The following is a 25,765-nucleotide window of genomic DNA, read 5'->3' on the forward strand; positions in this document are numbered from 1 at the left end:
CGCTGTGCATTCCTCTGGGAAGCGGAGGCGCAGCCGGTGCGTCCCGCTTCGCTGTGGCCACGGCGGCCCGGAGCTGATGGGAACGCGGGTGAGCTCGAAGCCGCGCCATGGTGAGCGTGGGGCCGACGTCCCCAGAAGGGGAGGAGCGGCCGGCTGAGCCGCGGGAGCCGGGGTGGTGGGTCCTCCCTGCGACTGGGGGAGGGGTGGGTCGGGCGTTTCGGAAAGTTCGGCTTCCTGCGAAGATTAGAATTTAAAAAGCGAAGCCGCGCGCCTCGGGCAGGTAACGGGACCGACTGCGGCTGGCCGGAGGGGGCTACGCTGACCCGTGGAGATGAAGGCAGCACGCTGGGAAGCCCAGAACATCAGCGTGGGCGGGGTCGCTCCGTGCCGGAGCTGGTCTGCCCGGGGCTCCTTCGGCCACGCAGGTTTTTCCCGAGTGCAGGCTGTGACAGCTTACAACACTTCAGAGTAAGCCCGCAGCTGTCGGAGGAGAGGGGCCACTCTGGGCTGCCCCAGGACGAGGGAGGAGAAACGTGAAGCGGGACTCGCGAGTGTAGTGGAGGAGTGGAGGACCCCCGCGGTGCGCTGCAGCCCACTTTCTCGCTCTCTTGCCTGCTGAAATCAACCTTAAGTGTTTTGTGTGTGTGTGTGTGTGTGTGTGTGTGTGTGTGTGTCCCGGTGTGTGTGTGTCCTGGTTTGTGGGTGGGTGGGTGTGTCCCGGTGTGTTGTTTCCTGGTGTGGGGTGTGTGTGCCCCGGTGTGTGTGTGTGTGTCCCGGTGTGTGTGTGTACATCGAGGCAGGTGTGAGGTCACAGGACTTTATGGAATGAGTGCTCTCCTTCCGCGGTTAATGAATCGAACTCATGTTGTCTAACCAACTGGGCCATATCACAGAGCCTAGAATCGTTTATTTTTTATTAAAATAAAGTAAAATAAAATAACAAAACAAAAAAAAAAAACAAAAACAACCTTTCCCTCCCAATCTGGGAGTTAAATGCAACAGCTTTGCATAGCGTGCTGGGTAAGTGCTCTAATACTCCTGAGGCCTATCTGCAGCCTTATCCTACCTTGATGATCATTGCTTTTAAGTTAGTTTTGAAATTGTGAACCATGAAGCTCTGCTTTGCTCTTTCCCAGGGCTGTTCCCGTGTTCTAACTTCTGTGCAGTTCCGTGAATTTCTGCAGCAGTTTTCAGTCTGACAGGGTTGGCCTCTGGAGTTCCTTAGGTGGTGTGATCCTGAGTGTTTAAATGCTCTTGCCATCAAGTGAACATGAAGAAGAGAATGGTTTTCCTTTTACTTAAACTTAGATTCTTGCTGAGCTGTTGGGGTCGCCTTTCATCCCAGCATCCTGGTGATGGAAGCAGGTGGATCTCAGTAAGTTCTAGGTCAGCCTGGTCTATGTAGTGAGTTCAGGCAAGTCAGGATTACATAGTGAGAACCTATCTCAAAAGAAAGAAAGAAGAAACAAAATACTGAGATTCTTGGTTCATCAGAATCCTTCAGTGAGTGGCAGCTTTTGCTACCAAGCCCTAAGACCTGGGGTTAATCCTTATAAGCCACTTGGTAGAAGGAGAGAATCCAGAATCTTAGGATTTCTCTGAACCCTTGTTCCTTCACCTCCTACATGCATCGTGGCAATGCATAGCTACACATGCACACAGAAAGAAATGTTTTTTAAAAAAATCTGATTTTTTTTAAAACAAGCTCTGCAGTTTTAAAACTACAGCTTTCTTATTTACTGTTGGATTTAGATTCATACATTTACTTCTTGGGTGAGAACTTAAGTGGATGCTTTTCCAACTACATTTTCAAGTATTTTATCATGTATGTATAGAGGTGTGATTGAGTTTGTATACTCTGCTCCTTGTGGGCACTCCCTCATCTTGGTTGGTCCCATATTAGGCATAGTGCTATTATAACTGTCCTAGGCCCTGTTTTGGTGTGATTCATCTTAAACTACTTTAAGCAGAATCACAATTTCAAAGTATTTTGGAGTCTAAGATTCATCATTTTGCCATAAGGGGTAATGTTAAGAACCATCCCTTAAGTCAGGTGAATGCCATTAATCCCAGCACTCTGGAGACAGAGTCAGGCAAAGCTCTGAGTTCAAGGACAGCCTTGAACTACTCTACAGAGCTAGTTCTACAGCAACCAGGGAAACACAGAGAAACCTGTCTCAAATGACCAAAATAAAGAGAAGAAGAAAGAAAGAAAGAACCATTCCCAGGGCTGGCAAGATGGCTCAGTGGGTAAGAGCACTGACTGCTCTTCCTAAGGTCCTGAGTTCGGATCCCAGCAACCACATGATGGCTCACAACCATCTGTAATGGGATCGGACGCCCTCTTCTGGTGTGTCTGAAGACAGCTGCAGTAAATTATGCCGGAGCGAGTGGGGCCAGCAGAGGTACTGAGATCAACAGCAGCCACACACGATAGCTCATGGCCGTCTGTACAGCTACTGTGTACTCATACACATTACATATATATATGAATGAACCATTCCCTTTGTGGAATCAAGTAAAATGTTTTTATTTTCAAGATGTAAATTAAACTTGAACTAGAGATTTCCCTCAGTCACCTGATATCTGAAGTTGAGTGTCTCCCACCACATCTGATATCTATAGTAACTTATAATTCTTTTTTTATTTATTTTATGTGTATGAGTACACTGAAGCTGTACAGATGGCTATGAGCCATCATGTTTGTGGCTGCTGAGAATTGATTTCAGGATCTCTGTCAGCCTGCTTGCTCCAGCATAATTCACTGTAGCTGTCTTCAGACACACCAGAAGAGGGCGTCCGATCCCATTACAGATGGTTGTGAGCCACCATGTGGTTGCTGGGATTTGAACTCAGGACCTTCAGAAGAGCAGTCAGTGTGTTCTTATGCGCTGAGCCATCTTGCCAGCCCCTATAATTCTGATTCTAGGGAGTAGTGGCATGTTTGGGTAGACTCAGGTGTTTGTTTGAGACAGAGTCTCTCACTGTGTAGCTAGCTCTGGCTGGCCTGGAATTAGCTCTGTAGACCAGGCTGGTCTCAGATTTGCAGAGACCTGCCCGCACCTGCCTTCCTAATGCAAGGATTAAAGGTGTGTGCCACCACGCACAGCCTAGACTCTTTTCATCCATAACTTCTGTTTGTCAAGTTCATTACCTGATTTTTGTTGATGTGTCAGTGTGAGAAGTCAAATACTTGACTTTTCACTGTTTTATCATTATCAAGGAAGTGAATATTTCTATACCAATAGTTGTCATCTTCACATATATATTATGCACACATATATTTGCTTATTGTTCCATTGTAAAGCTTGTGCTTAATTTATTGTTTATTTATGTATGTATGTATGCGTTGTACTCAAGGAGGTCAGAGAGATGTCAGCTCTGTTAACACTGTTCTGGACCCCAAGAGGAGGACTGTGAGACAAGAAGTAGAAATCACTGTAGACAGAAGACCAGGGCAGAGCAGCAGCACATCCTGTGTCCTGAGCCCAGTCATGAGAGAGTGCTGCTACAGTGCTGCTCCTTCCGCATCCCTCAGTGCTTGCATGACGACTTCCGTGTGATGGAAGGCATGTGTGCATCCCACAGAGTGGGCCGAACCTGTTGTCAATCAAGTGTGTGCAATGTTTAGGCCTCAGTGAGCTTTGAGGACGTGGCTGTGCACTTCACCCAGGACGAGTGGGCTTTGCTGGATTCTTCCCAGAAGAGTCTGTACAGAGATGTGATGCTGGAGACCTGCAGGAGCCTCGCTGCGATAGGTAAGGATATCGTCCTACCTTCACTCTGTAAATTAGGGAGAAGTGTCTCTTGGTATGGATGCTCTTCCAGGACTGGGGCTATTGAAAGGCAGATTGTGTTAAATAAGTCAGACAGGGTTTTGAGATAAACTAACTCAAGAAACTAATTTTTTAGGAATTTCTAATTTATCCTAAATGTTTTGGGACTCCTTTTAGGACACAAATGGGAAGACCAGAGCTTGGAAGACCATTATATAAATCCTGGGAGAAACCTGAGGTAATGTACATGCAGAGGGAGAATCAACAGGCTTTTTTTTGAAGGATTTTTCTAAAAATTACTTTTTTTTTTTTTTACAGCCCAGTCATTACCCCCCTCCTGGTCCACCCTCCCACAGTTCCTCATCCCATTTCTCTCCCCCTACCACCCCACTCAGCCCCATCTTCAAGAGGATGTCCCTGTCCCACCCTCACCCTATCCCACCAGACCTTGCCTCTCTCTGGGGCCTCAAGTCTCTCGAGAGTTAGGCTTGTCTCCTCCCAATGAGGTCAGACCAGACAGTCCTCTACTGTATATGTGTTGGGGCGGGCGGGGGAGGGGGAGGCGAAGACATGGGGAGTTCATGTATGCTGCCTGGTTGTTGGCTCGGTGTCTGAGAGATCTCAGGGGTCCTGGTTAGTTGAGACTACTGGTTTTCCTATGGGGTCACCCTCCTCTTCAACTTTTTCCAGCCAGTCCCTAATTCAGCCACATGGATCCCCAACTCCAGTCCATTGGTTAGGTGTAATTATCTGCATCTGTCTCAGTCAGCTGCTTGTTGAGCCTCTCAGAGGACAGCCATGCTAGGCTCCTGTCTGGAAGCACACCATAGCATCAGAAATAGTGTCAGGCCTTGGAGCCTCCTCTTGAAATAGATCCCAAGTTGGGCCAGTCCCTGGACCTCCTTTCCCTCAGGCTCTTCTCCATTTTTGTCCCTGCAGTTCTTTTAGACAGGAACAATTCTTGGTCAGAGTTTTTGACTGTGGGATGGCAACCCCATCCCTCCACTTGATTTTCTGTCTTTCTACTGGAGGTGGACTATTCAAGTTCCCTCTCCCCTCTGTTGGGCATTTCATCTAAGATCTTTGAGTCCTAAGAGTCTCTCACATCCCAGGTCTCTGGTACAATCTAGAGGGTCCCCCTACCTCTCACCCACTGAGGTTGCATATTTCCATTCATTCTGCTGTGTCCCTCAGGGCTTCTCTCCTGTCCCACCTCCCATACCTGATCACGTTCCCCCTTTCCCCTCCCTGTCCTCTCTCCCACCCAGGTTCCTCCCTCCTTCTGCCTCCAGAGATTGCTTTCTACTTTCTCTCAAGTGGGACTGAGGCATCCTCACTTGGGCCCTTCAGCTTGTTGACCATTTTGAGTTCTATGGACTCTCTATCTTGGGTATTCTGTACTTTTTTTTTTTTTGCTAATATCCACTTATTAGTGAGTCCGCACCATAAATGTCATTTTGGGTCTGAGTTACCTCACTCAGGATGATATTTTCTAGTTCAATCCATTTGCCTGCAAAACTCATGATGTCCTCATTCTAAATAGCTGAGTAGTATTCCATTGTGTAAATGAACCACATTTTCTGTATCCACTATTCTGTTGTGGGGCATCTGGGTTATTTCCAGCTTCTGGCTATCACAAATAAGACCACTATGAACATAGTGGGATACATGCTCCTGTGGCATGGTGGGACATATTTTGGGTATATGCCTAAGAGTGGTATTTCCTGGGTATTGAGGTAGATCTATTTCCAACTATCTGCAGAACCTCCAGATTGATTTCCAGAGTAGTTGTGCCAGCTTGCAATCCCAGCAGTGGAGGAGTGTTCCTCTTTCTCCACATCCTCACCAATATGGGCTGTCACCTGAGGTTTTGATCTTAGCCATCTGTCTTAGTCAGGGTTTCTTTTACTGCACAAACATGCAAGAAGCAAGTTGGGGAGGAAAAGGTTTATTCAGCTTACTTCCACATTGCTGTTCATCACCAAAGGAAGTCAGGACTGGAACTCAAGCAGGTCAGGAAGCAGGAGCTGATGCAGAGGCCATGGAGTGATGTCCCTTACTGGCTTGCTTCCCCTGGCTGGCTCAGCCTGCTCTCTTGTAGAACCCAAGACTACCAGCCCAGGGATGGCACCACCCATAATGGGCCCTACCCCCTTGATCACTAATTGAGAAAATGCCCCACATGGAGGCACTTCCCCAACTGAAGCTCCTTTCTCTGTGATAACTCCAGCCTGTGTCAAGTTGACACACAAAACCAGCCAGTACACCATTCTAATTGGTGTAAGGTAGAATCTCAAGGTTGTTTTGATTTGCATTTCTCTGATGACTAAGGATGTTGGACATTTCTTTACGTGCTTCTCAGCCATTCAAGATTCCTGTTGTAAATTCTCTGTTTTACCTCTATTCCCCATTTTTTTGATTGGGTTGTTTGTTTTTTTGGAGGTTAGATTCTTTAGTTATTTATATATTTTTTATGTTAGCCCTCTATCAGATATAGGGTTAGTGATGATGTTTTCCCAATCTGTAGGTTGCCATTTTGTCCTATTGATGGTGTATTTTGCCTTACAGAAGCTCTTCCATTTCATGAGGTTCCATTTATCAATTCTTTTTGGTTTTTTCGAGACAGGGTTTCTCTGTGTAGCCCTGGCTGTCCTGGAACTCACTCTGTAGACCAGGCTGGCCTCGAACTCAGAAATCTGCCTGCTTCTGCCTCCCAAGTGATGGGATCAAAGGCGTGTGCCACCACCACCCGGCCATTTATCAATTCTTGATCTTAGAGCCTACTTAGGAAATTTCCCACCTGTGCCAATGAGTTGGAGCACTTTTTCTTCTATTAGATTTAGTGTATATGGTTTTATGTTGAGGTCCTTGATGCACTTAGACTTAAGCTTTGTGCATGGTGACAAATGTGGATCTATTTTGCCAGTTAGACCAGCACCATTTATTGAAGATGCTTTTTTTTTTCCTATTGTATATTTTTGGCTTCTTTGTAAAAGATCAAGTGTCCATAAGTGTGTGGTTTTATTTCTGGGTCTTCAATTCTATTCTGTTGATCAATGTGTCTATCTCTGTACCAGTACCATGCTGTTTTTATCACTATTGCTCTGTAGTATAGCTTGAGGTCAGGAATGGTGATTCCCCTAGCTGATCTTTTACTGTAAAAAATTGTTTTTGTGGGCTGGAGAAATGGCTCAATGGTTAAGAGCACTGCCTACTTTTCCAGAGGTCCTGAGTCAATTCTCATCAACCACATAGTAGCTCAATGGGATCTGATGCCCTCTTCTGGTGTGTCTGAAGACAACTCCAGTGCATTTACATAAAATTAGTGAATAAATCTTTTTAAAAGTTGTTCTTGGTATAATGGGTTTTTTGTTTTTCCAGATGAAATTGAGTATTGCTCTTTCCATGTCGTTGAAGAATTGTGTTGGAATTTTGATGGGGATTGTTAAATCTATAGATGGCTTTTGGTAGGATAGCCATTTTTTCTCTGTTAATCATACCAATCCATGAGCATGGCAGATCTCTCCATTTTCTGAGGTCTTCTTCCATTTCTTTCTTGAGATACTTGAAGTTCTTATCATACAGATCTTTCACTTGTTTAGTTAGAGTAACCCCAAGGTATTTTATATTATTTGTGACTATTGTGAAGTGTGTTTTCTTTCTCAGCCAGTTTATCATTTGTTTAGAGGAAGGGCTGGAGAAATGGCTCAGTGGTTAAGAGCACTGCCTGCTTTTCCAGAGGTTAATTTTCCAAATTAACTAATTTGAGTTAATTTTATATCCAGCTATTTTGCTTAAGTTGTTTATTAGCTATAGAAGTTCTCTGGTAGAACAGCCATGTGGAAGTAAGCCAAATAAACCCTTTCCTCCCCAACTTGGTTCATGGTCATGATGTTTGTGCAGGAATAGAAACCCTGACTAATACAGTATCTGTCTAGAAAATCATCCATTTCATCTGGATTTTCCAGTTTCATTGAGTATAGGCTTTTTTAGTAGGATCTGATTTGCTTGAGTTTCCTCAGTTTCTATTGTTATCTCTCCCTTTTAATTTCTGATTTTGTTAATTTGGATACTGCCTCTAGGCCCTTTAGATAGTTGGACTAGGGGTTTATCTATCTTGTTGATTTTCTCAAAGAACCAACTTTTTGTCTTGTTGATCCTTTGTATTTTTTTCTGCTTCTATCTATTTGGTTGATTTGGGCCCTGATTTTGACTATATCCTGCCTTCTACTCCTCTTGGGTGTATTTGCTTCTTTTTGTTCTAGAGCTTTCAGGTGTGCTGTTAAGTTGCTGGTGTAAGAGCTCTCCAGTTTCTTTACCAGGGCACTTAGTGCTATGAATTTTCCTCTTAGCACTGTTTTTATTGTATCCCATAAGTTTGGGTATGCTGTGTCATCATTTTCATTGAATTCCAGGAAGTCTTTAATTTCTTTATTTTTTCCCTGACCAAGTTACCATTGAGTAGACAGTTGTTCAATTCTCATCGGTATATGGGTTTTCTGTTGTTTTTGTTGTTATTGAAGTCTAGCCTTAGTGCATTGGTGATCTGATAGAGTGCATGGGATTATGTTAATCTTCTATCTGTTGAGGCTTGTTTTGTGTCTGAATATATGTTCAGTTTTGAAGAAAGTTCCATAAGGTGCTGAGAAGAATGTATATTCTTTTGTTTTAGGGTGAAATGTTCTGTATTTATCTGTTAAATCCATTTGGTTTATAACCTCTATTAGTTTCACTGTTTCTCTGTTTAGTTTCTGTTTCAGGGATCTATCTATTGGTGAGAGTGGGGTGTTGAAGTCTCTCACTATTATTGTGTAGGATTCAATGTGTGTTTTGAGCTTTAGTAAAGTTTCTTTTATGAATGTGGGTGCCCTTGCATTTGGGGCATAGATGTTCAGAATTAAGACTTTCTCGGTGGATTTTTCCTTTGATGAATATGAAGTGTGGCTCCCCATCTTGCTTGAAAACTTTTGGTTGAAAGTCTATTTATTGGATATTAGAATAGCAACTCCCACTTGTTTCTTGGGACCGTTTGCTCAAAAGACTTTTTTCCAGCCTTTTATTCTGAGGTAGTGTCTAGCTTTGTCATTGAGGTGTGTTTCTTGTATGTAGCCAAATCCTGCTTGTGTATCCAGTCTGTTAGCTTGTCTTTTTATTGTGAAATTGAGTCCTTTGATATTGAAAGACACTAAAGACAGATGATTGTTAGTTCCTGTTATGTTTGTTATGGTAGGTGGCAGTATGTGCATGTGATTCTCTCCTTTTGGTTTTGTTGTGAGATGATTAATTTCTTGTTTTTACTTTGGTGTAAGTACCCTCCTTGTGTTGGAGTTTTCCTTCTAGAATCCTCGGTAGGGCTGGATTGGTAGATAGATATTGTTTAAATTTGGCTTTGTTATGGAATATTTGGTTTCTCCATCTGTGTTATTTGAGAGGTTTGCAGGGTATAGTAACCTGGGCTGGCATTTGTGTTCCTTTAGGGTCTGCATGACTTCTGTCTAGGCTCTTCTGGCTTTTAAGGTCTCTGTTGAGAAATCTGGTTTAATTCTGATAAGTCTGCCTTTATATGTTACTTGGTCTTTTTCCCTTACTGCTTTTAATATTCTTTCTTTGTTCTGTGCAGTTAGTGTTTTGATTATTGTGTGATGAGAGGATTTTCTTTTTTGGTCTAATCCATTTGGTGTTCTATAAGCTTCTTGTACATTTATGGCCATCTCTTTCTTGAGGTTGGGCATATTTTCTTCTATGATTTTTTTTTTCTTCTATGATTTTGTTTAATACTTTTTCAGGTCCTTTGAGCTGGGAATCTTTGAGCTGTTCTATTCCTGTTATCCTTAGGTTTGGTCTTCTCATTGTGTCCTGGACTTCCTGGATGTTTTGGGCTAGGAGTTTTTTATGTTTTGTGTTTTCTTTGACCATTGTGTCAGTATCTTCTGAGGTGTCTCCTGTGATTGAGATTCTTCTGTCTCTTGTATTCTGTTAGAGATGCTTACGTCTGTAGCTTGTGACCTCTTTCCTAGGTTTTCCATCTCTAGGTTTGCCTCCATTTGTGATTTCTTTATTGTTTATACTTCTATTTTTAGGTCTTGGACCACTTTGTTCAGTTCCTTCACCTGTTTGATTGTGTTTTTCTGTATTTCTTTAAGAGATTTATTTGTTTCCTCTTTAAGAGCTTCTACCTTATTTTCCTTTGTATTTCTTTTGGTGACTTATTTATATCCTTATTAAAGGACTCTATTATCTTCATGAGAAAGGATTTTAGATCAGCATCCTGGTTTTCAAGTGTGTTGGTGTATCCAGGGCTTGCTGTGGTAGGAGAACTAGGTTCTGATGGTGCCAAAGTGTATTGGCTTCCATTGCTTATGGTCTTAACGCTTGCCTCTCATCATCTGGTTATCTCCGGTGTTAACTGGCCTGGGTGTCTCTGTCTAGAGCCTGACTCCTGGGTCTCTGGATTGCTTCAGATCTCCTGGGAGACCTGTGGCCCTGGCTGCAGCAGATCTCCTGGGAGGCCTTCCAACTATGGGGTCTTCAGAAGGGGCATGCACACCAATGATCTGTTGCCCTGGGTGCAGCAAATCTCCTGAGAGGCCTTCAGAATGTGGGGTCTGTTGCTCTGGATGCAGCAGATCTCCTGGGAGGCCTTCAAACTGTATGGTCTTCAAAGGTGCAGACAAGATGATCTGCCACAGCAGAGGCTCTGGCTGGAAGAGAGGTGGAGTTTGAGCAGAGGAGATGAGTCCCAAATACACTGGACTCCTCGTGGGGGTTCCCAGCTGCTGCGGTTATTTGGGAGTGTTCCTTGCCTGTTGCCTAGGGTGCAGCAGGTCTCCTGGGAGGCCGTTAGACTATGGGGTCTTCAGAGGGGCAGACAAGCTGATGATCTGCCCCAGTGGAAGGTGCAGGCCAGAAGGACTTGAAGGGTCTTTTTAAACATACAAACATGTATTGAGAGGGGACAGGCTTTTATTGCTCCAGCTTTCCTCCTGGCTGCTAGTATGTTGCTCGGTTTTTCCAGCTTTGTCTTACATGGTATGGATGGGTCTACCCATCCTATTAATAATGAACCCAAGCACTTTCTTATCCATGGAAACCTTGAGCAGTTCCATGAAGAGATGCTCTTAGGACACAAAACCCCACCTTTCCTCATCATGTCCCACATGAGCTTGGCGTGTTTGACACCAGCTCTACCTCTCAGCTTGCTCTTGTCACTTTGGTCTTGTCACTTTGTGGTTCGTGGCTGCCAACTCCTTGTAGCTTGGGTTCAGGAACCCTGGCTAGGGATGGTAAGGGAATGAAGAAGGAACAGAGACACGTTCAATGAAGCAGTGATCATGTAGCGTTCTCTAGCGGCTACTACCAACACTGCCGCTGCAACCTCTAACCTTGGGGCCTGTTAGTTATAGCACAGGGAGGGGTTAGCTAGTCTCGGTAAGAGAGCTCTGTAGGTGGACAGTCTCCGGCTGTAAATATCTGGGAGGAGGAAGCTGCAACTGCTAGTCTTTACACACATCGATCAGTTTTGTTCATACACACTCGGCCTCAGACTCCCAAAGAAAGTTTTGCCATCCCTCTTAAGTGTACGTTGAGAGTAATGGCTTTACCAATTTACCATGGGCCAGTTAGTCTTAGAGTCCTCAACAGGTCATGCCATGTCAAAACACATCTCCTCAGGACTTCACTCACTCGGGGCTTCCTCCATCCATAGACATGCTCACAGGGTTTGAAGAATTCTGTTGTTCTTCAATGGTGACCATGTCAGAAGTCTTTGTAGGAATTTGATGTGCCGTGAGATTTTACAAAGAACCAAACTAAACAAATAGGCACAGTGTGAATTTTTTCATTAGAATATCTTTTGCCGGGCGGTGGTGGCGCACGCCTTTAGTCCCAGCACTTGGGAGGCAGAGGCAGGAGGATTTCTGAGTTCGAGGCCAGCCTGGTCTACAGAGTGAGTACCAGGACAGCCAGGGCTATATAGAGAAACCCTGTCTCGAAAAACCAAAATATATATATATATATCTTTTGCCAAAACAACAGTAATAGGTACTAAAATGTAGGCATGCTGATGAGTGTTACGAGAGCATTTTACTTGGGAATATTCTTTTTTTCCCCAGAGGGAATATTCTGGGGACTTGAACTAATGAATATCACTTCTTTGATCCAAGCTCTATGAGAGTCAGCATGCAGGACATCAGTCCATTTAGCTTATGACCACTTGGATCTGACAAAAGGCATAAACTTGGTCTGAGTTTTGGAACTCTGTATAACCTAGACCTAATAAAAAGTCAATAGTAAAATGGCTGTTAAATTGCTTGTCTTTTTTTGTTGTGATTTATGTTTCCTTTACAGAAGTTACATGTTTCAGACCTTGTGTGAGAATGAAGGTGGTGATCAAGATGGAGAAAGCTTGATTTGGAACCCAAATCTCAGTATGAGCATGAGACGTTCCACTGGGTTAACCCCATGGGATCACAGTGTATGGGGAAAGGCTTCCCCAAGCCATTTGTCCTCTAGGCTTACCATACCTCACTCTCAGTGTAATGCACACGAGCAGGAGAAGTATGTGACCAAGCAGTATAACTCTGATTCTCTGAGAACCTTCCAGCAGTACATGAGAACTCACATTGTGAATGGGCCATGTGAATGCGAAGTATGCTTAAAGTACTTTGGCTTTCCAAGTACACTGGAAATACATCAGGAAACTCATAGTAGAAGCAATCCCTTTCCTTACAAGGAATGTAGAAAGACTTCTGTGGATATTAGTTCACTATGTGCACATGAAGGAACTCATGCTGCAGGAAAATGTTATGAGTGTAACCAATGTGGGAAAGCTCTGAGCTCTTACAGTTCACTTCGAAGACATGAACGAATCCATACTGAGAAAAAACCGTACAAGTGCAAACAGTGCGGGAAAGCCTTTCGCTACCACAGTTATCTCCACTTACATGAAAGAATCCACACTGGTGAAAAACCCTACGAATGTAAACGATGCGGGAAAGCATTTATATTTCCTGGTGCCTTGCAGGTACATGAAAAAATCCATACTGGAGAAAAACGTCATGCGTGTAAACACTGTGGTAAAGCCTTTAGACGGCATAGCGATCTTCAAGTACATGAAAAAATTCATACAGGGGAAAAACCCTATGTGTGTAAACAGTGTGGCAGAGCTTTTAGACTTAACAGCCATCGTCAGAGACACGAGCAAACCCACACTGAAGACAGACCCTTTATATGCAAACAGTGTGGCAGATCTTTTGAATGTTTCAGTAATCTTGAGTTACATGAAAAAATTCATACTGGAGACAGGCCTTTTGTATGTACCGAATGTGGCAAAGCTTTTGGATGTTACAGTAATCTACAGTTACATGAAAAAATTCATACTGGAGATAGACCCTTTGTATGTAAAGAATGTGGGAAAGCCTTCATATGTCACGGTCATCTTCAGAGGCATGAAACAACCCATACTGGAGAAAAACCCTATGGATGTAAACAGTGTGGCAAAGCCTTCAGTCGCAACAGTCATCTTCAAAGACATGAAAGAACTCACCGGCAAATGTCTGCATGCCCGAGAAAATGATCCCACCAAAGTCTAGCTAGGCAAACCATCGGTTGTATTAGGATTGCTTCTTCTAGGACCATGAACAGCTTACAAACAAGTGCATCTTCAAAATGCTACTCTAGCCTGAGTGATCACTCACAGGAGCAACCACTCTGGAGATCTCTGCAAAGCTTGCAGGCAGCTCATCCGATGGGAAGGTTTCTTCTCTCGGCAGTCGTTTACTGCTTTTGTAACCTTGGAGAAAGGCCTTGTAAATCCTTTAAGGCTTAGTTTGCTGCAGTCTGTTAGTTGATTACTTCCCAAGTCTCCAGCCTCCCCATCTTACCTCAAAGGAAATTGTCAGCAGTCCATCTTGCTGTTACACATTGTAGTGTTCTTGAAGCTTGGTGGGGCGGTCTACGGCCAGCTATGACTGAGCATTGAGATGCTCTACCACAGCCCGCACTTAGCAGCGTCTCCAGTGGCTGTGAGCGCTTAGGCGCCAAGGTCTTACCATCCAGCTTTGGCATGAAACCAGGAGCAGTGGCAGTAACCTTTATGGTTTGTGGTACCTCAGAGGCCTCCTCGGCCAACAAATTAAAGCAGGTATCCCATCCCTGGCACTGGGATTTTATTTAGCAACCACTTGGAGTGCCCTTCCCATACAGAATGCCTTCATTACTTAAACGGTTTAGCTGTTAATAACAAACTTTAAAAAAAAAAATCTAACCTCAGTGGATTTATAAGCTAGGTAGACATATGATCGCACCTGGCTTTCCTTGGGCTGGTTCTATGCATCGAGGTTAATGCATATCCTTGTCTCTCATTCTTCTTTTGGCACTCATACATAACACTAAGTTGGGTAGGACCTTCATGCATGGAAATACTTATAAGAGGCCTGTGGCAGTGTCCACACATGTGAGAGCTTATTTATATTCCTCACTGATCAGTATAAGCACCATTTAGTGTCTCAGTCCCTCATGGGTCAAGATGACTTCCCATCATGGCATCGATCAAGGCCACAATGAAGAACAGGCCTAATGTGGTGACACCTTTTGCTTTTTGGCTAGGATGTAAAGAGAAAACAATGCTGTTTAAAAGTGATCTCTTCTTACTGCTGAGTGTGCCTGTCACTGGAGTGTGCTGCTGCTTTGTCCTCCAGATGCATCCTCTGACCTTCCAGCATGCACACAATAGCAGCAACTCAGAATTGTCCGGGTCTTTACTGCCAGAATGAGACAGCTCGGGCATCCAGTTTCATAGACTGAACAGCTGCTGTGTCCATCATACGCACAGCCGTCATTGGACTAGCCAGCCCCACTCTGTAAGCTCTCCCCTTCCATTACATACATACAGTCTATTCATCTGCTCTCTACAGAGTCCTTTATAAAATGGTTTTTGGTACAGAAAGGGCTGTAGAGAAACAGAATTGATGGTTAGTAATGTAGATCTTTTGGCACAATTCTGAGCATGTACAAGTATCTGGATGGGGTCCTATGGACCAGATATAACCAGGTAGAGGTAAATGCCTAAAGGAAAAGCAATTTTCAAGTGCTCGTTACAAAAAGACTCAAATCTCAAGCTGGTTTAGTTTTATTGGAAAAACAAGTCTCCAAGACCGTTCGTCTGTTTTTCCTGCATTTTATGTATGGCTTGCTGTCGTTGCTGTTACATCAGGACTCTATTAAAGTTAACATGTTTGCTATTTATTTATTTATTTATTTACTTACTTACTTACTTACTTAGAGGCAGAGTCTCCCTCCTTAGCCCAAGCTGGCCTCAAATTCACAGATCTGCTTGCTTCTACTTCCTAAGTGCTAATACTAAAGGCTGTGCCACCAAATAGAAAAATACAAATAAGTCATCAAATAAGACTATAAATAGCCAGTAACAGATAAATATTTTTGGTAAGATATTAAAGAGAAAGATGCTTTTAGATTTAAAAAAAAAAAGTGGAAGGTTGTGCCTACATGGTGGAAATTTTGTTACAGCTATTATCCCAGATAGCATTCACTTGCTACACTGGCTATACAAGCTAACTCTTGCTACAACTCAAGAGTTAACTAGGAATAGCATCTCAACTGAGGAATTCCCTAAATCAGATTGACCTGTGGGCATGTCAGTGGGAGATTATCTTGATTGTTGAGAGATGTAGGAAGGCCCAGTCTGCAGTGAGCAGCACCGTTCCCTAAGCAGGTATTCCTGAATGCCAGCTCAGCATTAGCCTGCCTTCTTGCCAGCAAGCAACATCCTCCAGAGTTCTTGCTGCTCTTCATTGGCTGTGAAGTGAGTTCTTGGGCCAGAGGTGGTAATGTGTGCTTTAGCAAAACTTGAACTGCCTGCCTTCAAGTTCCTGCCTTGAATTCCCTCAGTGATGGACCATTACAAGAAGAGATAAGCCAAATGAACTCTTCTCCCCCGGAGTTTCTTCTAAGATGTTTTATCACAGCAACAGAAATGAAAGCTACCTTTCTCCATGTGGTATGGGATGGTTTTGCTCCTTGTTATAGTGTGGTTTTGAGCTTCATGAGATGGATGATAGGATATGCAACCAAAACCAAAGCTCTCTTGAGTAGTGTATCATTGTGAGTAGTATCAGGGTGGCCATCTGAATACTTGGTATTCAGTGGCATGTCTTCCTATGCGTATGGGCTTCCCCTCAACATGGATTAAAGAATGTATTGCACTGGGGTATGGTCATGCATGCCTTAATCCCAACACTTGGAAAAAAGAGTTCTGTGAGCTCCAGGTCTACCTGGTCTGTTGTGAGTTCTAAAAATGGCCTGATAAGAGCCCATGATAGGGAGTGCTCTGTCGAGTCCTTGAACTATTAAAGACTTTCATTTATTGCTTTTATTTTATCGTATGAGTGTTTCTGCTTGCCTGTATGTGTATGGACTACGTGCATGCCTAGTACCTGTGGAGGCCAGAAGTGGATATCAGCTTCAAAAAAGAAAGAAAAATATAAAGAATATTTCAGTCCCTGAGCTTATTTATGTGGTATAAACTTAAGTAGGAAATAGTATCAGTTGCATAGTTTGCTAGTTTTATGTCAACTTGACACAAGCTACAATCATATGGAAAGAGAAACTCTAAACTGAAAAAAAAAAATGCCCTAAAATATGAAGCAAGCCTATAGGCGTTTTCTTATGAAGTAATTGGTGTGGGAGAGGGCACAGCCCATTGTGGGTGGTTCCACAGCTGAACTGATATCCATGGATGCTATGAGAAAGCAGACTGAGCAAGACAGTAAGCAGCACCCCTCCATGGCCTCTGCATCAGTTTCTGCCTCCAAGCTCCTGCCTGGCTTGAGCTCCTGTCCTGACATGTTTCCATAATAGAGTATGATATGAAAGCTCGTTCTTCCCCAGTTGCCTCCTCTTATATTTGGCAGGATGCAAAGAAAGGTGTACAAATTAGATCTGGGTTAAAGAGTCCTTCCTCTGATCCAGAAAAGTGGACGCCATGGGGAGCATGGGAGTAAGGAAGAAGGAACAAGTTTACAGCTAAGGAGAAAGGGCAAGGCCATTCACCATGCACTTGGGGACACCTAAAAATGGCCTGATAAGAGCCCATGATAGGGAGTGCTCTGTCGAGTCCTTGAACTATTAAAGACTTTCATTTATTGTTTTTATTTTATCGTATGAGTGTTTCTGCTTGCCTGTATGTGTATGGACTACGTGCATGCCTAGTACCTGTGGAGGCCAGAAGTGGATATCAGCTTCCCTGGACCTGGAGTTAAAGATGGTTATAAACCACAATGTGGGCCATAGGAACTGAACTCTGGACTGTGGACAAGAACAGCAAGTGCTCTTAACCACTGGTAAAGACTTAAACAGTGAAGGGACCCGTCACAGCATGGTTTCATGAAACTGGGTTATGGGGATAGATGAGATCCATGTGTGTGCTGGGGAGATGCGGAAACAGTAATGTAACCACTTATCAACTTGAGGAAATATGAGAGAAGTCTGCCCTTGTTGGGCCAGCTCTTGGAACTGTTAACTCCAATTTCAGGAGACATTGTCTTTAAGGACGCTTGGTTATTACCTGCTGAGGTCCCAATGACTATTAGGAACTGGTAGACAGTAGAGGAAAGATGGGAGTTTAGCTTAGAGATTTAGCCTGAGAGACCCAGTGTCTGCTGGACCTAATGGAGCTGTGATAATAAAAGAGTTAAAAGACTGATCCAGTGGGAACCTTAGGAAAGGTATGGGTTCTAGTGTTTTTCTGAAGCCCAGAGTTAGATAAGACCTTTATGAGGTAGAAATGCAGGCCAATCTTTTTTTATATATATATATTTTTTATTGGTTATTTATTTACATTTCAAATGTTATCCCCCTTCCTTGTTTCCCCTCTGCAAATCCCCTATCCCACCTCCCCTCGGCTTTTATCAGGGTACTCGCCCACCCACCCACTCCCGCCTCACCACTCTAACATTTCCCCAGCTGGGACATCAAGCCTCCACAGAACCAAGGACTTCCCCTCCCATTGATGCCATATACGACAATCCTCTGTTATATATGCATCTGGAGCCATGAGTCCCTCTATGCGTACTCTTTGGTTGGTGGTTTAGTCTCTGGGGGGTCTGGCTGGTTGATATTGTTGTTCTTCCCCTAACTCCTCCATTGCTCAGTCCCTATGCTCAGTCTAATGATTGGCTGCAAGCATCTGCATCTGTATTGGTCAGACTCTGGCAGAACCTCTCAGGGGACAGCTATACTAGGCTCCTGTCAGCAAACGCTACTTAGCATCAGCACTGGCCAATCTTATTAAAGACACAGAATATATGTGGCATTAAGCACCAAAATAGTGTTGGTTATTTCAGATCACAGAAGGAGGAAGTGGGGGTGTGGAGATGTGGTGGTCTATGTTTGAAACACTGTTGCAGATCAAAACTTCAGGAGAAATTTGCATATTACTCAAAGGGTTCCAGGGATAACAAGTTCCTTGCTGGACTACGATAATGTTTACCATTAAATAATGCACTTATCTGAAAAAAAAAAGCATCAAAAAAAATGTCTGTGGGTATGACTTACAAAGCTAATGTGGCAAGGCTGTCAATACAGTTCCTAGGGAAAAAGCAAGACGCTCAAGAATGTTCAAGTGAGCATGAAGAAGACTTTAAAGCCGGAGCAACAGCTCAGAAAAGTAACAGAGTAATACAAATGAAAAAGATAGAGCTTGACCTAGGTATGAGCAGTTATCCCCCAGCGTATATGACATAAAGTGTGCTTGGGTGGATAGAGTTCACCCAGCCAGGGCTTCTGGGAAGGCAAGGGGCACAGCGCTAGCCTGCAGCCTGTCAAAATAAAGGAATCTGGTTCAGTGGCAGGCCTAGAAGGCTGGATTGAAGACTTGGGCCTGAACCAGTACAAGTAACACAATCCATCCCTGTCGCAGACTATCGGGGATAGGGGGATTTGGCTTTATGAGATGACCATGACCTTATAGGGGCAAGGGGTATAATGTAATTTGAATGGAAAACGTTCTCTTAGGCTCCTACGTTCCAACACTTGGCCCTCATATGAGAGCAGACATTGAGATAAAACCCAGATGAGTGACCAGTGAGTGGTACTGAGGGCAGAGTTTAGGTGTCTATACCTTGTATTTGTGTCCTCCCTCTGCTCCATGCTATAGACAGAGTGTCACCAATTGTATCCTAATGTGATGATGAGTAATAGCCATTAAAGTGTGAGCCAAAATGAACCCTTCTCCCTTAAGTTGCTTCTTGTAGGTCTTTTATCACAGTACTGAAAAGAGAGAGTCGGATACAGAAACACATCGTTTGCACATTCAGAAGTGCCCATCACCTCTTCTCACCAGTTTTCCAGTCAGGCTCCTTCCATCTCCCTATCCACCAAGCCAAAACACTCAGTAGTCAGCAGCAGACTCATCCAGGTCAGACTCAGTGACTGACCAGCCACATAACAGCCTATGGTCATTCAACCGGCCAGTAGCCCTAGTGAAAATGTAGGATGGGATATACAAGCTAAATTTCTACCCACTGTGAACATTTCCCTTCATTATCGTCCTTCAGGGTTGCTCCCCAGAAAGGGGATGGGATGGTGCCCTGACCATTTCTGGGTGGAAATTCAACCAACAGAGCTATCTGCAAACAACTTGTAGTTCTCTTCCTCAACAGGCCAAGGAGATGGAGTCTATATTGAAAAGCCAAAGAAACCAGAGTCTGAATGACTGACCATCATTTCAGAAGACCTACTGGCTGGAGATGAGACAGGAGGCTGCTGAGGCTACTGCTGATCCATAGCGCCAAGCTGCTGCTTTCTCAAACATCTGGTCATCAGAGTCGAGAGAAACTTAACCCAACTCCCACTTCTGCCTCTTTTTGTCTTGTGTACTAGGCTGCACAGGCTCTGGTATTATGGATCCATGTTCTGGAACCCAGGTAGGGACAGCTTTGGGGCTATTCTGAGATAGGAGCTTCGTGGCCAGAGACTCCATCCACTTCGCAAGTTGCAGTGTGGCTGGGACTATAGGGTTCACACAGTTCTAGCTGTAACAGGCCCCTAGACTTTAGTAGACCTGATAGCTTAGCACAACTGACTCCATGATAGATTACCATTCAGGCTGTAAAACTCAACATGTAGACAGTTACCAAAACAAAAACAAATACCTAATCCATCAAAGTCTATAGTGCTGGAAAAGTCTCTAAATATGCTAATCTTGTTTTTGACTTCTGTAGTTTGACTTCTGGCTAATTGTTTTTGAGAACTGTCAATGCAGGATGTGTGTGAGTGTGTGCTTAAAATTTCACCCTAAGCCAGGCAGTGGTGGCGCATGCCTTTAGTCCTAGCACTTGGGAAGCAGAGGCAGGTGGATTTCTGAGTTCGAGGCCAGCCTGATCTACAAAGTGAGTTCCAGGACAGCCAGAGCTACACAGAGAAACCCTGTATCAAAAACACAAAAAAAAAGTTTTTCACCCTAAAAATGACTCAGAGCTACACTGGAATTCCAAACACCAGTGTAGTCTCTGTCCAGCTGCTAAAGACTTTATTAATATTATTATTGTTGTTGTTGTTGTTGTTATTATTAATTTACATTTCAAATGTTGTCCCCCTTCCCAGTTTCCCCTCCATGAGCACCCCACTCCATTCCTGCTCCCCCACCCACTCACTCCCACCTCACCGCCCTAGCATCCCCCTACACTGGGACATTGAGCCTCCACAGAACCAAGAACTTCCCCTCTCATTGATACCAGATAAGGCAACATGTGCAGCTAGCTGGAGCCATGGGTCCCACCATGTGTACTCTTTGGTTGGTGGTTTAGTCCCTGGGAGCTGTAGAGGGTCTGGTTGGTTGATATTGTTCCCCTTCCAATGGGGTTGCAATCCCCTTCAGCTCCTTCAGTTCTTCCCCTAATTCCTCCATTGGAGTCCCCTTGCTCAGCCCAATGGTTGGCTGTGAGCATCCGCATCTGTATTGGTCAGGCTCTGGCAGAGCCTCTCAGGTAACAGCTATACCAGATTCCTGTCAGCAAGTATTTGGCATTACCAATAGTGTCTGGGTTTGTTGTCTGCAAATAGGATTGAACCTAGGTGGGGCAGTGTCTGAATAGCCTTTCCTTCAGTCTCTGTTCCACTCTTTGTCCCTGCATTTCCTTTAGACAGGAACAATTCTGAGTTAATATTTTTGAGATGGGTGGATCACCCCATCCCTCAAGCGGGGGCCATGCCTCACCACTGGATATAGTCTCTATAGGTTCTCTCTCCCCTTTGTTGGCCATTTCAGCCAATGTCACCCCCATTGGGTCCTAGGAACCTCTCACATCACTGGTGTCCTGGACTTTCTAGTGGTTCCCTCTGTCTCCACCCCTATACTGCTGCATATTTCTGTTCATTCTCCTGGCCCTCTGTTGGGCCTGTGTCTGAGCAATCTTCTCTGGAGTACCCGACAAGAGATGTTCATAAGAACACACTTAGAGAAAATAGAGCTGAGACGACCATGGATCAATAGTGGGCGGTACCGATTCTTGACAGAGACTATGTGGCCATGCACCCCTCTTGCCCTGTATTTAAAACTGAAGTTTTTGTCAGGACCCAGACAAGGACTGGGCCTCTCTGCTTCTCTTCTTTTTTTAACATTTTATTTTCTTTTACCTTAAGTGCACTGGTGTGAGGGTGTCAGGTTCTCTGAAACCAGAGTTACAGACAGTTGCAAGCTGCCAACCCTGCTGCTTTGGAAGCAAAGCAAGTGCTCTTAACCACATAGCCGTCTCTCTAGCCCATCTGCTTTTCTTCTTGATGTGGACCCTGATATACACAGGAAAAAAATTTTTCTCCATGTTTATTAGAGATGCTGATCTGGCTTCAGGTAAAAGACGTTGATGGTACTGATAAGTGAGCTCTCATGAGAGAGCTGGGGATGAAGTGAGACCTGCTCTGATTTTAGCCTCAGGTGCTTCCCATTAAACAAAGGGAGTTTCTTCCTTTCAGAGTTTCCTTTGTAGAATCAGTGCTGTAGGTAACATGTAGGTTCACTGTGAGGAATAGGTGATCTGAGTCCCTAAGGTTGTGTAGAGTAGATACAGGGTGAGGCCATAGCTCAAAGCCTCCATGCACCGTGTAGCCAGGCTGTTTGCTGTAGAGCAGGGATCAAAAGGGACCCTCATTAGCGCTTTACTTCTTATGCATAAAGCTGTTGAAACCAGGGCTTCAGGGAGACATGGCTGGGCTGGATTGCTCAAAGTTTCTGCATCTGTTTTCTTTTGGAGACACTGTCTCACACTAAGTAGATCTAGCTAGCCTGGAACTCTGTAGACCAGGCTGCTCTCAAACTCACAGAGATCATCTGTCTCTGCCTCCTGATGCTAGGATTAAGTCATGCACCACTACACAGGGCTCATACCCTTTTCTTGAGACAAGGGATCATTTAACTCAACTAGCCTCAAACACACTTGAGGTGCGAGGTTAGAACCTGGACCTGCCTTTTAAAAGGGCAATGATGACTTGACACCCTTGTGCCGTGACCTGGCTGCCCTTAATATACTGTACTTGGCTCTTCCATACTGTTTGTCAAGTATCTGTTGAACTGCATCAATGTGTAACTTCCTGCCAGCTCCCCCAAAACACATAAAACTCTAATACAATATGAGGTATGAATTCACAGCACAGGCAGCCTCTTAACTCTGTGTCCCAGAGACAACTGCGGGGATAAGTGGCTTGATAGGTGCAGGCTGTGGGATCTTGCCTTTAAAAGTGACCATTGTCTTTTAGGGGCAGGCCTATATGGAGTGCCTTAGTGGAAATTCTTCATCCCTGGAGGACATTGGCCCCTAGGGCCTGCACCTCTTAGAGGTGCAGTTGGCTAAAGTTCTCCATCTCTGTGATGGAGACTTGCACTTAGACTTGCACTTGTTTGTGATTCAGTCTCTAGTTGTTTAGGGATTGTTCCTGTTTCTTATTTGACCAGGTTCTTATAAGATACTTTAGGGTGTAAACTACCCTTTTATAGCTGTGATTTAGAATGCTGCTTATCTTGTTGATTATTCTATATGAGCTTGGGAAAAATATGTATATCTTTACTCATGTGAAGTATAGCTCTAAATTAAATGCAGATAAATGATCACATTTCCTTGAGTTAAACTCTTTTGTATTTCACTGACCTACTTCATTATATACCTTGGGAAATTTACATTGGCTTAAGTGCTTTGTGTACATAATATTGACATCCCCTATGGTAAAACATTCCACTGATATCATTAGCTGTTGATTGTTTAAAGTAGAAAGAGAGAATGTAAAATGTTCCTTACCATCAGGATGTAATGAAATAGAGAAAAACTAGTCTTTTCATATAATAGTATAATAATGTCTTTGAGGAATTGTGGTGAGAGCAGGGAGCCCTGGCTGGAGAGCCTCTATTGTTTTCCTAGTCACATTTATGTGGTCATGCAAGAGTCAAATTTTATTCTTTGTCTTTTTATGAATTACAAAAATAGAGGAGTTCCAAGAAATAACTGAAGGTTCAATATGTCCTAGTTGCAATTCTTCTTGCCCTAGAAGTTGGGCCTTTTCAAATTTTCCCCCATGAAGGAGCCATTCATAATCTTTAGTGGGGCCATTCTCACTGTGAGGAGGAGAAAAAAAAAAACCTGAGCCCTGATACTCATGAAGTGAGAAGACTTGCATCAAGACTTTGTTTAGGATGTGGGGGGGGGGGGGGGGGGGGGGGGGGGGGGGCGCAGCAGCTGCAGCCAGACTCCCAGCAGGGCCATCCCGACTCGCCAGCCCTCAGGGATAGCCTGCAGCTCCCGCCCGCCCTGGGGACTACAGCACCACCCGGGGTGGCACACTCTTCAGCACCACCCCGGGAGGAACCAGGATCATCTATGACTGGAAATTCCTGATGGAGTGTCGGAACTCACCTGTGGCCAAAACACCCACAAAGGACCTGCCAACCATTCCTGGGGTCACTAGCCCTACCAGTGATGAGCCTCCCATGCAAGCTACCCAGAGCCACCTGCACAGCAGCCCAGAAGATAAGCGGGCAGGCGGTGAAGAGTCACAGTTTGAGATGGACATTTAAAGGACCAGCCATAGCACACAGTGATGCTTCTGTGCCCCTGGGGCTCTTGGGAGGAGAGCCCCAGCAGTCAGGCCTTGTACCAGGCAGACACTGGGTGCGGATTGGCCACCCAGTCCCGTTCCTCACTCAGGGCACCTGTTCTGCCTTCCATGTTGTGAACACCAGCACATACCTCCTTGTGCCTCTGTTGATACCAAGCTGCTACTCCAGGGGAATGACTCTCACCCACACCTTCCCTGCATCAAGTGCCAGCGAGTGGACACAGAGGAGTCTTTCAGAATGATCCAGCAATTCTAGCCCCAGCCTCTGGAGCACACCCACCTTTCCTTAGGTTGGGGGTACCTGGGAAAGCCACCCTTTACTTCTTTCCCTGAGAGGAAATAAAAGCCACAGTTACCCTAGCCCACCCCCCAAAAAAAAAAGACTTTGTTTAGAGACCAAAAAAGCTGACATGCACAGACTACTTCAGAAAAGAAACTAGCAATAGAGATTAAAGGAAAGAAGTGGGAAATAAACACCAACCTAGAGTATACATAATTTGGTGGAAATGTTGAAGGTATTTTGTGAATCAAGCATGCAATTGGTGAGCAGCCTTTCCTGCTTAGGGTGAAGATGGCAGAAGAGGCTTGCAGAAGCACATCAGTACGAAGGCGGTCGTCAAGTGTTCCCAAGCTTCATCTAAGGTTCACCTAGGAATGTAAGTGAAATGAAGCAGTCTGATCACTGCACACAAAGCAAGGACAGGATCCGATTTCTCATGCTGCACAGTGGATTGCTCTTTAGCTCTTGTGTTAGTTATGCTTCTCTTGCTGTGATAAAACAACATGATCCAGATAAGGAAGAGTTTGTTGGGTTCATGTTTCCCAAGTGGTATGAGTCTGGAGTAGCTGACAGGAGCTGAGAGCTTGCATCACCACGGCAAACAGGAAGCAGAGAGAGAGAACACATAGTGTCACAAAGCTTTAAGCTCTTAATGACCATCACCAGTGATGCACTTCCTCCAGCAAGGCCCCCATCTCTTAAACCTCCCCAGATAGGACCACCAACTGGGGAATTGCCTAATGTGATCAGTACAGAAAGCTGAATATGACAATTCTTTCAAAGAAAAATGAGATACAAAGTTAAATATATTTTTGTAAAAACCATCTCCATGAAAACAAGGAAGGTATAAACTAGTTAGGAAATGTTTTGAGTTGAAATAATACCTTGAGTTGAATATCCTCACTTTTCAGAACACTTAGAACTACTTCTATATTGTAGGAAAAGTCAACAATATTAAATTAAGGCCAGCGGGCACATAGAGCTGAGTGTTTTCTTCATTTATACAGGGAATTTTGAGAAGTGTTTTATTTTGTGTATATGTCTGTTTTGCCTGCACATATGTATGCATGCTACTTATGTGCCCAGTGCCCACAGAGGATAGAAAAATGCATTGGATCCTCTGGAGTTGGAGTATAGGTGTTTTTAAGCTATAGTGTGGGCGCTGGGAATCAAACCCAGGTCCTTTGGAAGAGGAATCAGTGCTCTAACTGCTGATTCATCTCTCTGGCCTCCAGAGGGAATTCTTCTATGTCCCATGCAGACTGTGAGCTCACAGCCAATGTCTTAAGAGCATCTAGAATGTTGGGACTGCCCTATTGAGTTCTCATGCCCAGTGTACATTTCCCCTTTTAGAGTGTCACTGTGAGATGGCTGATACTAGACTTACTTGTTTACTACTCACTGGCAACATGGTCACACCAGTGCCTTTTTAGACACTATGCCTGTGATTGTCCCTTTCAGAACCAGTTTTAGGACTTCCTCTGTCGGAGATTAGATTTGTGCTTACATGTGAATTCACACATGTGCTGCAGGTCCTTGCCATCAGTTGGGGTCTTTTTCTTTTTCTTTTCTTTTTCTTTTTTTTTTCTTT

General features: G+C 44.2%; 1 protein-coding gene and 2 pseudogenes across 1 annotated transcript; all 3 read left to right on the forward strand.

The window, feature by feature from the left end:
* On the forward strand, positions 1–16,161 carry LOC116069419 (zinc finger protein 20-like). The gene is made up of 4 exons (XM_031340016.1): positions 1–110; positions 3,632–3,758; positions 3,954–4,014; positions 12,123–16,161. Exons 1-4 carry the CDS (start codon positions 108–110, stop codon positions 13,348–13,350), a joined length of 1,419 nt encoding a protein of 472 aa, XP_031195876.1. The 5' UTR covers positions 1–107; the 3' UTR covers positions 13,351–16,161.
* LOC116069420 overlaps positions 3,748–25,765 on the forward strand; it is a 27,041-nt pseudogene continuing 5,023 nt past the window's right edge.
* On the forward strand, positions 22,419–24,255 carry LOC116067821 (annotated as a pseudogene).

The sequence above is a fragment of the Mastomys coucha genome, unplaced genomic scaffold (assembly GCF_008632895.1).
Source record: "Mastomys coucha isolate ucsf_1 unplaced genomic scaffold, UCSF_Mcou_1 pScaffold22, whole genome shotgun sequence".
Taxonomy (NCBI): Eukaryota; Metazoa; Chordata; class Mammalia; order Rodentia; family Muridae; genus Mastomys; species Mastomys coucha.

Bases quoted from the DNA above. Each gene is read 5' to 3' on its own strand.
- LOC116069419 (XM_031340016.1), top strand. The intron at 3,759-3,953 runs GTAAGGATATCG...GACTCCTTTTAG, and splicing joins CAGGAGCCTCGCTGCGATAG to GACACAAATGGGAAGACCAG. The intron at 4,015-12,122 runs GTAATGTACATG...TTTCCTTTACAG, and splicing joins AATCCTGGGAGAAACCTGAG to AAGTTACATGTTTCAGACCT.